The sequence below is a fragment of the Macrobrachium rosenbergii genome, chromosome 2 (assembly GCF_040412425.1).
Source record: "Macrobrachium rosenbergii isolate ZJJX-2024 chromosome 2, ASM4041242v1, whole genome shotgun sequence".
NCBI lineage: Eukaryota > Metazoa > Arthropoda > Malacostraca > Decapoda > Palaemonidae > Macrobrachium > Macrobrachium rosenbergii.
Window position 1 is genome coordinate 61,333,021 of NC_089742.1, and position 11,999 is coordinate 61,345,019.

Consider the following 11,999-nt stretch of genomic DNA (forward strand, 5'->3'; position numbering starts at 1 on the left):
ATCCGTACAAGTAAGGTAACGAGGGAAATTTTACCGACAACTGACCTGTTAGTTCTTTTTTATCTTTAAGGATTTTTTTCACTGTGCTGTTGAAACCTTTTATGACTTGATCAAGGGGATTTTTTGTTAGTTTTTGTATGTCGTATCATCTTCCAGTAGGGCTTGCATACGTGATATGTAGTCAACTTTATCTAAAATTACAATACTATTCGATTTATCAGCTTTTGTGATGTGGATTGTGTTGTCTTTTTTAAGGTCGGTCAAGCTTTTCTTATAGCGAGCAGGGAAATTGCTTTCATGCCTAACATTCGCAGCTCCATAAATGATACCTTTAACTATATCAATATGATTTTGAGGAATATCACAATGTTTTTCAAATACACATAGGGACGACGCAATCGTTAAAGCAGAGGGTCTGTCAGATACAAAGAAGGATAAACCATATCCGAGCGCACTCACAACATTTTCACTTATTTGTTTACTTGATAAATTTATAACACAGTCATTGCGTGCACTATTGGTCCAGTCACTGCTATCAATAAGATTTTTTAGTTTTCTGTCGAGTTTTCTTGTTAGGGCATCTGTAGTCCTACGAAGTTTTCCATAAATTTCTTGTCGCAACGAGTCCTTCCAATTATCCGGGATAGAATGATTAAATGAAATTCTGGCGTTTTCTAGTTCCTTAAATTTTTCTTTCTCCTCTTGCTTTGCGGCTACTGTGTGGCGTTTTAACATCATGGCACTGAATTCGTTGAATTTTCCTTTCATTGCTAAATGGTCCCACAGGTCCTATAGCTTGGACTTTGGCATAAATTTTATATTCCGTTCCATTTCAAGATTAGTGCGGAATTATGTCTTCTTGGGTTTCTTTTGGGAGACTTAGTAGAGTGAGAAAGAGAGCCGTTGCGTAGGAGTATGCCAGCTATTGCACTACGAAGCCCGTGAACTCAGGATGTGACATCCTGTGAGTGATAAAGTTTGGGATGGACAGACAGGCGTTGATGCTATAAAAACTCAGCAGTATCCTTTTGACAGAGGAATCTGCGTGCTGTTTTGATTTAGAAAATGACACTTTTGTTGATTTTCCTGCTTATTTCACAAGTATTGGGACAAGTGGCCAACTCCCCTGAAGGTAAGAACCCCTTGCACAGGTTGTATGTAGCAGCAAGAAGTAATTCGGGTTGAAGTGTATCTAACGAATAATTGTTGAATATCCGTTTTTGTTAACAGCTACTAAAAGTTATCATTTGCTCTATTTTTTTCCAAAAGTCCAAATCCAGTAAATTTGATGATCTGTGCTAGTTGAACAACCAATTTTGAGTATCAAGAACTCAATAAAAATTAATTCTGAATATTAAGAAAATGTCCAACAGCAGGAAACCAGTTTCGTCATATTGCGATCTAGAAGGAAAATTTTCTCATTTAAACGCCAGTCATGTTTTCTTTAACGTTAGTGCATTTATGAAACTTATCTTAATTCTCGATCAGTTGCAGAATTTAAAATCTTATGCATGCCTTTATGAGTTGTCTCGCAGGTAGAATTTTGAAATAAATGAAAAATCGAAAACGTACATTGAAGTTTGAGCCTAAGTATAAGCTCACTGCATTTTTATCATATTATTTCATGCTACTGGTACATTTCCAGCTGATAGCTCTTTGCTTTTTCACGTAATATTTCAAACGTGCACTGCAGACACCTAGTGGAAACACTTGTGATCAGCATGTTGCTTATAGAGAATACAAAGCCTGCATCATACTCCTCATTCAAAAAGAACTCCATTTTTAAATCCATGCTTATCCTGAAATAACCCGTCTTTATTACTTAGTGTTTGTTTGCAAATACAATTTTTCCCTAACTGTACCCCTTGGGACGATGGTTTGCGTTGTTTGCCTCTGGCCATTTTCACTTTTGGAAGCGACTTCGGCAAGATGATTCCCCCTTTGTTTTATTCAGCATGAATGTAGGTACACAAATGTGAAAAAAATCTGTTTTAAATGCTCTCTTCTAAAATGCGTGAAGATGGTTACGGTTATAGTGGTCATGTTACTTACCTCACCAGCTAGAGGGCCAAGGTTCAGTTATGGGAGAGACTGAATTATTTAGACATTTTCTCGTCCTGTTAAATCCGACCGTGACTGTTAACTAGTACAGTGAATTGTGTGTCTGTTAGTTGATAGAGGTTGGCTACTATCAACTAACAGACACACAATTCACTGTACTATCTGGTGTCAGAGCAGCTAAGGGCATGAGGCTAGCAATCTTATCTCAAAATATTTGCTGAGGACCAGAAGTCATATGGGTATTACATATATATATATATATATATATATATATATATATATATATATATATATATATATATATATATATATATATATATATATATATATATATATATATATATATATATATATATATATATATATATATATATATATATATGTATATATATATATATATGTGTGTGTGTGTGTATGTATGTGTGTGTGTGTGTGTGTGTGTGTGTGTGTTTTATAGTAGAAGGAACTTCACTTCTAACGTCTGACATACGTGCAGTATGAAGTGTTCATGCTAAGGACACATCCTGATATATAAGCACTCAATCACAATATCACGTTGTTCAAAGTAACATTTTAATTTCTACTATAATTTGGAAGAAGCTCTTATTGGGTGTTGGATGCTAAATTCATAATCTAAACTAAACATTCTTGCTGTTGCTTCACTCTTCGGATTTGTGTTTGTGACAGTTAAGTCCAAGTCAACCAACCACTTGGGTAAAGCTTCCTGATCCTTATTAAGCTGGCCAGAAGACTCCTTCAAGAATAACGGCCCAGCATTAGAGCAAAGAAAAGTTAAAGAAGTTGGACAGCTAATTGTAAGTAGTAAAGAGAACGGATGACAAACGAAACGTGGTAAACAGCACGGGTGGGATCAGGAGTGTCGCTGCAAAGAATTCCTCCAAGATACTCTCATGGTTTGAGACAAAGTTTTTAGCACTAATTATCTCTTTTCTCCTTTTTTCAGACTGTGTGGCAACATCCCTTTCAGAACCAGTCGTCAAGACTTTCCAAGATGTTGTTGTACTGGGATTCGGACCGCTGTCGAATTCATCGCGGACATCCATTTCTGGAAAATTGATATGGCAGAAATCCGGGTCACGGGATATAGCGGTTGAATGGGATCCGCACAGAAGTAGTTTTATCACATTGGATCTTCATGACACCTTACTCTGGAACCGCACAACTGAGTGGGAGCTTCTACAGTTTAAGGTGATCCGGAAAAAAGAAAAGCTAGGCCAGTACCCATATGAGCTCTTGGCCACGGCTGGTAATGCAACCAAAACTTTTGTTTCTCCCTTACAGCCTCCTATGATGATTCAGGTCAATAGTCGATATGAAAATGAAGGAGCTCAAGTGTTTTTCAACTGCCCAGCAGGTAAGAGTACTTTACTCGGTTGCTTAACGATACCTTCTTCCTCTAGGTAGAAAAAAAGAGGGGGGAAATAAACAGTAATTCCAAAGATCGTTTATCGATAAGAGTACAGCAATGGATAAACGGATTTCGGACGTTGTTTAATAAATCTGCACCGAATAGGTTCTTTGTTTTATATTCTTGTTTCTAATTCATAAAATCATAAAAATGATAAAGAATTACGATTAAAATTCATACTGGAATCTGACTTAATTGTATTTCTAAGATATAATGTTATGGTCTTGGGAAATGTATCTCTGCAATACGCCCAGCTTTAGTGTGAGATACGCAAGAAGTCTTATAAATGTGACTAACCTCAGTGTAGTCCTGAGATTTCTCATTTGCAAGTCACCCATTTAGTTTTACCTTTTCCAGTGTGTCGGATTAGTCAGGATGGTTTGGATAAAGTTGCTGGAAGGACGACCTTCTATTTGTGGCGTGAGAAAGAATTTAACGGCGTGGAAGTTCACCCAGCAGGTTTGCAAGTAGTTCACGTGCTGCCTGAGCAGGTACCTGATCTGCATCACTGGTATAAAATCGACGTCCAAGGAAACTTGCAGAGCATTCAGGTAAGTCTTGCAGATTCTCTGAAATACGTTAAAATTTTGTATCTCTTTCACGAAGAAAAAATAGTGTTAATCAGGTGAATAACTTTCAATATTAGACATCCGTGCACTCTGGGGGGCTCTGGGCCCTTACTGGGACCTACAGTCTCTTGCACCAGAAGCCTATAAAATCTGGTGCGAGTTACCGTAAAAGGAGGTGGTCTTGGTATTAAGCCTCAGTGGATAATGCATAATGGAACGATCCATCCAAGAAAATAAAGATGAGTTGCAACACAGATTTGGCTTTTCATGTTTCCTCCGCACTCAGAAAATCATCATTGTTATTCTTCAGATCTTAGCAGTTTAAAATAATTCAATAGCCCTTTTCAGATTATGCTGCAACAGAAGATGGCATTCTGATCCGGAAACTAAACTTTGGCAGAATTGAGTTTACATATTCATAATTATAAGAAGTGAAAAAGGGGTCAGATTTTACTCTGGTTAGCCTAGTGTCGTGACAATAGTGATTTTCGTAACAAAACCAATATAAACAAAATTTTAAAAAAGAAGTTTTTGGGGATACTTACGAAAAGGAAGTTGAACCACAAATGCTGAAATAAGCATAAAATTAAGGGTTTTCTGTCTTTTGCCCGATGAACTTTTAATTTCTTTTATTTTATTTTTATTTTTGGTGATCGTCTTGTTGTTGTTAAACTAAGCTGACTATAAGCCAGCAGGGCTCTTGCTCCTAGAGCAGCCCATAATTGATTCTTATCTGTGGACGAGGAAAAAAAATGTGTGGTTATAAGACGAGGATATGACAGATACGGCTGAAACAAGTGTGAGCCTTATGGAACCCGCCCTCGAGTAGCAAGAGAAGACAGGAAAGGAAAGGAAAAACGTATGGTCTGAGAGAAAGGACAACTCGAAAAAAAAATTATTCATTTAAGTTCAAAAGATTAAATCAAATCTTGGCAAGTTTCGATCTATCAATAGTAAGAGACCGAAAAGGAAGGAGAAAATAACTAAGATGGAGAAAAGGTTGCGTATTCGAGTCTAAGAGTAAGAAATATATGTTGGTGGTTAGAATTTGGTCTCTCGATTCTTCGTAGTGACAAGGATTTCAGCGTGGTAAGGTTTTTCCGTTTCCAATCTGGGGATATTTCCAGATGCCGTTTGGGTAACTTAGCATAGAATAGGCTATGGCTTACGTGAACCCAGAAGCTGAAAGTCAAAGTATACTGGAAAAGTGTAAATTTCATTTTGATCTGAAAGGAGCCGATTTATGCAGTTAAAGGACTATGCTCCTCTCTATCTGATCTAGTTGAGCCTTGGTTAAAACTGGTTTAAAGAATGCCCTTTTTTCCCCCTCACCTAACACCACAGCATCAACCATCTGGAGTTACATCTGTTTTTCCGTAGTGGATTCCGAGTTATTCGGTGGCGTTTAATTGTCCAGTATTCTAAATTTACAACAGAAAGAAACAGGCTACACACAGCCATACTCTTATATCTGAGGCAGTAATTTTAGGGAGAAATCATTTTCCCTTTGAGAAATTTATCAGTTTAAATTCCATTAATATCCTCCTTAAATTAATCAAAATTTTATCAAACAACTACGAGATTAGTCTGGTCCATGGATAACAGGAACTTGTTTTCTATTCTTATCATAAATACTTTGGCTAAACGTTTTCATGAAGGGTGAATTGTTTACGTAGGAGGGAAGCAACTTTATCACTTTTGTACTTAGTATTAGGATTTTTAACCAGTATAAATAAAAATACTGTTAGTTATTGCATTTGATTTTTCCATCTTATTGATATTCTGACACAAGGTATCTGAAATAATCTGTCAAAGTTCTTTCATTGTCTTTCCAGATACTGGTAGACAGCGTGCCTCAGCCACTTATTCCCATTCCAGCAGTCATTCCACACTTTTCTGATATGAGAGTGACTGTGAATGGGTCAGCAAAGGTCTCCTGGTGTCCTCAACATTACCCAGGACGTCCTGATCCAGGTATAATATTTTGTTTCAGCGCCAAAAGTTTTACTACCAAATCGTTTTAGCATAGGCATGTTTCATTGACAGTTCATTGGAAACAAAGCAAAACAAACAGCTAATAATTTATATTTTTGCTGTTCTGTCAAGAGCAGGCATTATTGAAGTCTTTGCATAGCATCACAGGTGATGCTGTGCATTGTTTACACAGTGAAAGAAGCTGGCATAAGAGTAACATAATAGTTCTATGATACTGGCCTTTTCTTGAATTTAACAGTTTCCAGTACTGAAATTTCTGATGCCATAGTACAAGTGAGGCTTTTTTCCTCATACCGCCAATAGATATTTCAATCTTTATTTTAAACATTAAGCTCCTGGTTTTTTTCATCAGTTATCGGAGTAAAACTGGCTAGTCGGTGTACTTGCAAAGTTTAATCATTGAATATTTCATGTGTTGGGCTGCATAGTTTCCTGCACTAAAATGTCATCAAGAACATGTATCTTTTATGCAGAACCTGTATTTCATTATTGTCATTAGTGTAACTCAGTGGTTCTCAACGGATGGTCCACTGGGACATTTTGGGTGATCCACAGAACGTTCACCGTATCTGATAATAAACTGGAGATTGGTACATGGTATATTTGAATTTACTGAAATGCAACAAGAGCAATTTTGTCCGGATAAATAATTGACCATTCATTTTATTGTATTTTTCCTATAAAAATTGTAGTGACAACCTTCGGGAGGTGATTCTTGTGTAAGAAATATAATTCAGTAAAATATTTTTATTGTCTATGCTTTATTTATCTTTATTAAAAAAAAAAAAGAATGGTCCACGATATTTTTTTTTATTTGGCTGGTGGTCCATGACCCGAAACGAGTTGAGAACCACTGATGTAACTAGTGTCATGTCAAAGCTAAACATGATCGTTTCGATCGAGTGTAACTGCCCTTTTCCCCTCACATAAAAACTGCCCTTTTTGGCTAATATATACGCAAATAGCGTCTTTATGTTATCATAAGTTTAATCTAGCTAGTAACAAATTTATATTCATCGCAGTCAGAAAAGAAATCTTGGTGAAGGAACTGATACAATGTTAGTCAAGGTGTTTTTTGTTATGTGATGAAAATTGAACTTAGAAAAAGACCACTCATAACTGTGTTGAACTGGAAATGAACATCAATAATTACATTACAGCATTAATATAATATTGGATAGTTGGATATGTAAGAAAAAATAAAGTAAAATGTAGCAAACAAGGCAACAAACTGTTGTCTATAAGCTGAAGTCATTGACAACGAAAGATTGAGACAGCAACTGAATATCACTAATAGTTTTATCACATGTTTGTTGCTCTATTGGAAGGGCTTTTGAAGGAGTGGTTTCATGGCCTAAACTTATGGCAAAGTTAATGGCATCATTAATGAGACCAAAGTTATTTGATGCCAAATTAATACTAAATTGACATTAATGCTAGTTAGAATGTTAAATAAGCCATGCTCAGTTTTAATGTACGATTGAAGAAACTCGATCTTACCCTTATTTGGAAATTTTTACTATCATAGTTGATGAAATATAGAGTTTGAATCTGGATTTGAACACCACTTTTTGGTTAATGAGTCGACATCATGCTAAATAACAAGCCTTAGAACCAGTTTCTGGATCCTTCCATGCTTGTCAAGTTTGATCTTCTTGGTCAGCAAAGCAATGATCAGTTGGTAAAAGCTGTCATCCTGAGGTCTCTCAAATATTCCTCTGAGCCCCTTGAGAAGCTTTTTTTTTAAGGTTTAGCAATCAAAATGGTCTTCCTTTTGGTCTATGTATCTGCCAAAACATCTCAGATTACAAGCACCAAGATTTGACAACCAGTGAATCTTATTTTCGTACGGTGCTATTTCAAAGACCCGATTTCTGGACAATCTGTATCATTCCATCGTCCTTATATTTTAAAAATTATATTTTTAAACATAAATATTTTGTCATTTTTCTTTCATGTGCCATTCATCCTTTCATTAAAAGTCTAAATGTAGGATAATGAACAAAATCATCGTTTGGAAACTAGTTTAGAGGTTACATATATGTCTCTCTTTGATGGGTCAGAGAAAGCATAGAACCAGTGCCATGGCCAGACCCTTGAAAGAAATGTCAATGGTTTTTGCAACTGATTTTCATTTGGAATACAAACTGAATTTACTGATGAAATATTCTGATCTCCAAAATTTCTGAATCATTACACATAGACTCATCGCATATCTTTTCCATTCCAGGCCATCGAACAGCTGCAGCGCTACTACTGATAGTACTGATCTTTGTTAACATTTTGGTTCTCAGCTTAAGAACAAAACTGAACCTCGAGATTACAAAGATTCAGAAGTCGAGGAGTTCTTTACCTCCTGTAGCTTTCAGAAATATGCCACTCCTTTTGGCTGAAGACAACTGCCCTCCACCTGCACCGCCTCCATTGAATAGGGAAGTCACAGTGGGCAAAAATTACTTCGAACCTAACGATTCGTTGCCACAACACTATGTAGACTTGGGTGGAAATACTCGTGTTGGAGAGACAGAGAGAAATGGGAATCATTTTGATGGAACAACAGGTGAGAATGCCCCAGAAGTGTCTGCAAAAGCAAATGTAGAAAATGAGAACACTGGAGAGTCTTATGACATACCATTTTGTCTGCAGAAGCACCCAGTAGACATGGGTTCATACAGTACTAGAATTCTTTCCAAAGGGACTGTAGAACCGTGTGCAGAAAGAGAAGATTTTAGAAACTCACAAGACAGTTAATTTCCACCCAGAACTGAGGGTACAAGAAACTGGAACAAATTATACCTAAAAGAAAGAAACTGTAGAATATAGGGGAACATTTATGATACAAAAAAGAATGGATGTAACAGAAAACGCACGAAATTAAGAAAATGCATAAAATTAATTAGAGCCCCCAGCTGAGTAGTATTGTAAACAAAATTGTCACAGTTAGCAGGTTAAAGGTAAATATCTTTAGTGACATAGTATTCTATTCATAATTGGCACTGTTCCTCTCAAGTCGAGGGAAAGGAGTTGAAACAGCACTGAATTTCAACTTCTGGAACAACCCTGATTAAGACAAAAGGTCTCTACAAATGATCAATAAAGAACATTCTGTAAATAAGGAATTATGAGTTAAAAGATTAGAACTTACGCATCAGTCATCATTATTAAAGTAAGTTACTTGTGAGAGCGTTTTAAAAAAAATGCAACTACAGAGACTCGCATGTAATTTGACAAAACGAGATCGTGTGCTGAAAACATCAAGAGACATGCAGAAGTGATGATTATGGTTGATGCAACAACCGAAGAAGAACAAAAAGAATACCAGTTTTGACAAAAAAAAAAAAAAAAAAAAAATTATCTACCAACACCGAAACCAGGAGCTATGTTAAAGAGATGAAACGGGAAAAGGTGCCTTGTGAAACCCGGAGGGTAAGTTTTTAACTGGTAACCCTCTTTCACAGGCAATCTGTTATGCTTAATCATTCAGATAATTTGAATCAACGCGTCGGTTAGAATCTCTGTCGCGCATTATTTTTAAGAGTAACTGTGGGATGAAAGGCCATGTGATAGAATCCGGCTTAATTAAGAGAGCACAAATGATTATTTCCCAAGGGTTGTGGAATTCTGATCCCACGAACAGCAACATTTGTACAAGAAGCGTTAAAGCAGATCGTCTTAAGTCAGACATCACTTAATCTCAACTCTACGGCCACCAAGGGAAGAATCTTCAGATTTATTGACCAACATTTGTACATATCTACTGTATATCTATCTATCTTTTTATATGTAATATATATATATATATATATATATATATATATATATATATATATATATATATATATATATATATATACATATATATATATGTGTGTGTGTGTGTGTGTGTGTGTGCGCGCTTCTCCTGCAGTGCAGAGAAAGTACCACAGGGAAAATTGAAACACCGGAGTTAATCCTGACCGGTTATGATAAAACAGTTAGAATTTTTACCAAGTGTTTCATTTTTTCTTTAGTACATCTACATACATACACTACCCATGACACACATATGCATATATATATATATATATATATATATATATATATATATATATATATATATATATATATATATCACATGTTCTGGTTATTTCAAGCATAAAGTGTGCATACACATACCGTATCTCTTAATCCATTACCCGTTTGTAGTGAGAAGCAGCTGCTTCTGGAATATAGAACTACTCTTTATTTCATTTGTATATTTTCATGAGCAACCTTTACATATACATGTATATACTTATGTAATATATACAGTATATATGTATGTATATATATATTTATTTATTTATTCATAAATAAATAAGTATATATATACACATATATATAATTAGTTTTATCATTTACACGCATGTGATTTTTTTTATAAGCGCAAATATTAAGCCACAAATACCCTTTAATATCCATGTCATTTTGCTTTCAGAATTACATCCAAGTGTTAATTCCCTTTGGGTGTAAGTTATTTGCAAGGTAATTTGAATTTGATATTAAAGGAATTCTTTTTTAACAAAATAATGTATATATTGATTTGTTTTGAGAGAATTTATGTTTTTTATTAGGGGATCTTATAAATGTCATTGTTTATTATAGGAGAATTAATTTTTTGCAATATGATTACGCACAAATCAACAGTAAATGGCTAACCACATCTTTTTCTAACAATATATATATATATATATATATATATATATATATATATATATATATATATATATATATATATATATATATATATATAATACACATTGTATGATGAAACCCAGCAACAATATTATTTCTTGTACATTCAAAATGTTGAGCTTATGAATTGCGTCAGGGTACAAGTGTAAAATTTTCTAAAATATTTGAGAGGGAAGTAGTGTTTCGTAAATATTCATCCATACTAAGATTACCATTCGTCCATAAAGTTATAGTTTTAATGTCTCAGAAGAAAAATTTGACTTTTAATTAAGTTTTAAAGGTTTTAAAGGTTTCTTTGATAAACTAAATGCCAGCAGGAGGGTTTTCTCAGATTAAGAAAATATTCCCTTTCATTATCACAGCTCACATGAACAACTTACTAAACGATTTTACACTCAGGGCATACGGTAAACTATGTGATTGTCTAGACACTAACATCTTTCTTGCATCTGATTTTTAAAGAAGAGTAAGTGCCAGAACGTATGATCTGGCAGCTATATTTTGTTATATGAATGAAACAGCATTTCTCTCTCTTCTCTCTCTCTCTCTCTCTCTCTCTCTCTCTCTCTCTCTCTCTCTCTCTCTCTCTCTCTCTCTCAAATGGGTGTGCTCAAATTACGTTAGACCTACACGAGGAAAACAAAATATTCCTGTCTATTAAATGAAAACTTGAAAATGAAGTATTTTCAAATGCTTGTTGTATCTCTGGAGAAGAAAAAGAAAAGCATTATATTGTAAAGTCCCCGCTCAACGCGCTCTCTGTAGAGTTTTAGATAAAAAAAAGGTAATCCTTTGTTAATTCTGGTTCTATTCCCTGCTGTGAACGTCTTTTGTTTTTGAGTTCTCGGTTCCGTAGTTGTGTTGTCATGCGGCTGGTGTGCTGATCCTTGGCGGCAAGTTGTTTGTAACGGATTCACAATAAACCTTGTATCCGGCCCTGTATTTAATTATGCTCGTCCTAACAAATGGCGACGAGAATCCATGCAGGGAGCATAGGGTCTACAAGAACTTCATGTGGATGTAAGGATTTTCCAGGAGTTTTGATGAGTTCAGCATAGCCTACAGGCTCTGAGGACACTTCCGTAAGGCCAGTTGATTGACGGCGATGGTGCGGAGGTTAGGCAGAGGTCGCCTATGCTAAGGGTGAGGATTTTCAATTCCCCAAAGCTGTACTAGTTGATGCTTCGATTTATTGTGTTTTACCCCTACCTTACCTGGCATATAGGTTGCCA

The 11,999-nt window shown here is 35.5% G+C and overlaps 1 protein-coding gene across 1 annotated transcript; it reads left to right on the top strand.

The window, feature by feature from the left end:
- The first annotated feature begins 924 nt into the window (after window positions 1–924).
- On the top strand, window positions 925–9,418 carry LOC136847655 (uncharacterized). Its single transcript, XM_067119455.1, has 5 exons — window positions 925–1,132; window positions 3,026–3,436; window positions 3,848–4,041; window positions 5,895–6,033; window positions 8,285–9,418. The coding sequence occupies exons 1-5, from the start codon at window positions 1,066–1,068 to the stop codon at window positions 8,803–8,805; spliced, it is 1,332 nt and encodes a 443-aa protein (XP_066975556.1). The 5' UTR covers window positions 925–1,065; the 3' UTR covers window positions 8,806–9,418.
- Window positions 9,419–11,999: the final 2,581 nt, after the last annotated feature.

What these genes read in the sequence shown, in the direction of transcription:
- LOC136847655 (XM_067119455.1), top strand. Translation starts at nt 1,066, where the DNA reads ATGACACTTTTGTTGATTTTCCTGCTTATTTCACAAGTATTGGGACAA. An exon ending in GAAACTTGCAGAGCATTCAG is followed by an intron (nt 4,042 to 5,894) that starts GTAAGTCTTGCA and finishes TTGTCTTTCCAG; the next exon opens with ATACTGGTAGACAGCGTGCC. An exon ending in CCCAGGACGTCCTGATCCAG is followed by an intron (nt 6,034 to 8,284) that starts GTATAATATTTT and finishes TTTCCATTCCAG; the next exon opens with GCCATCGAACAGCTGCAGCG.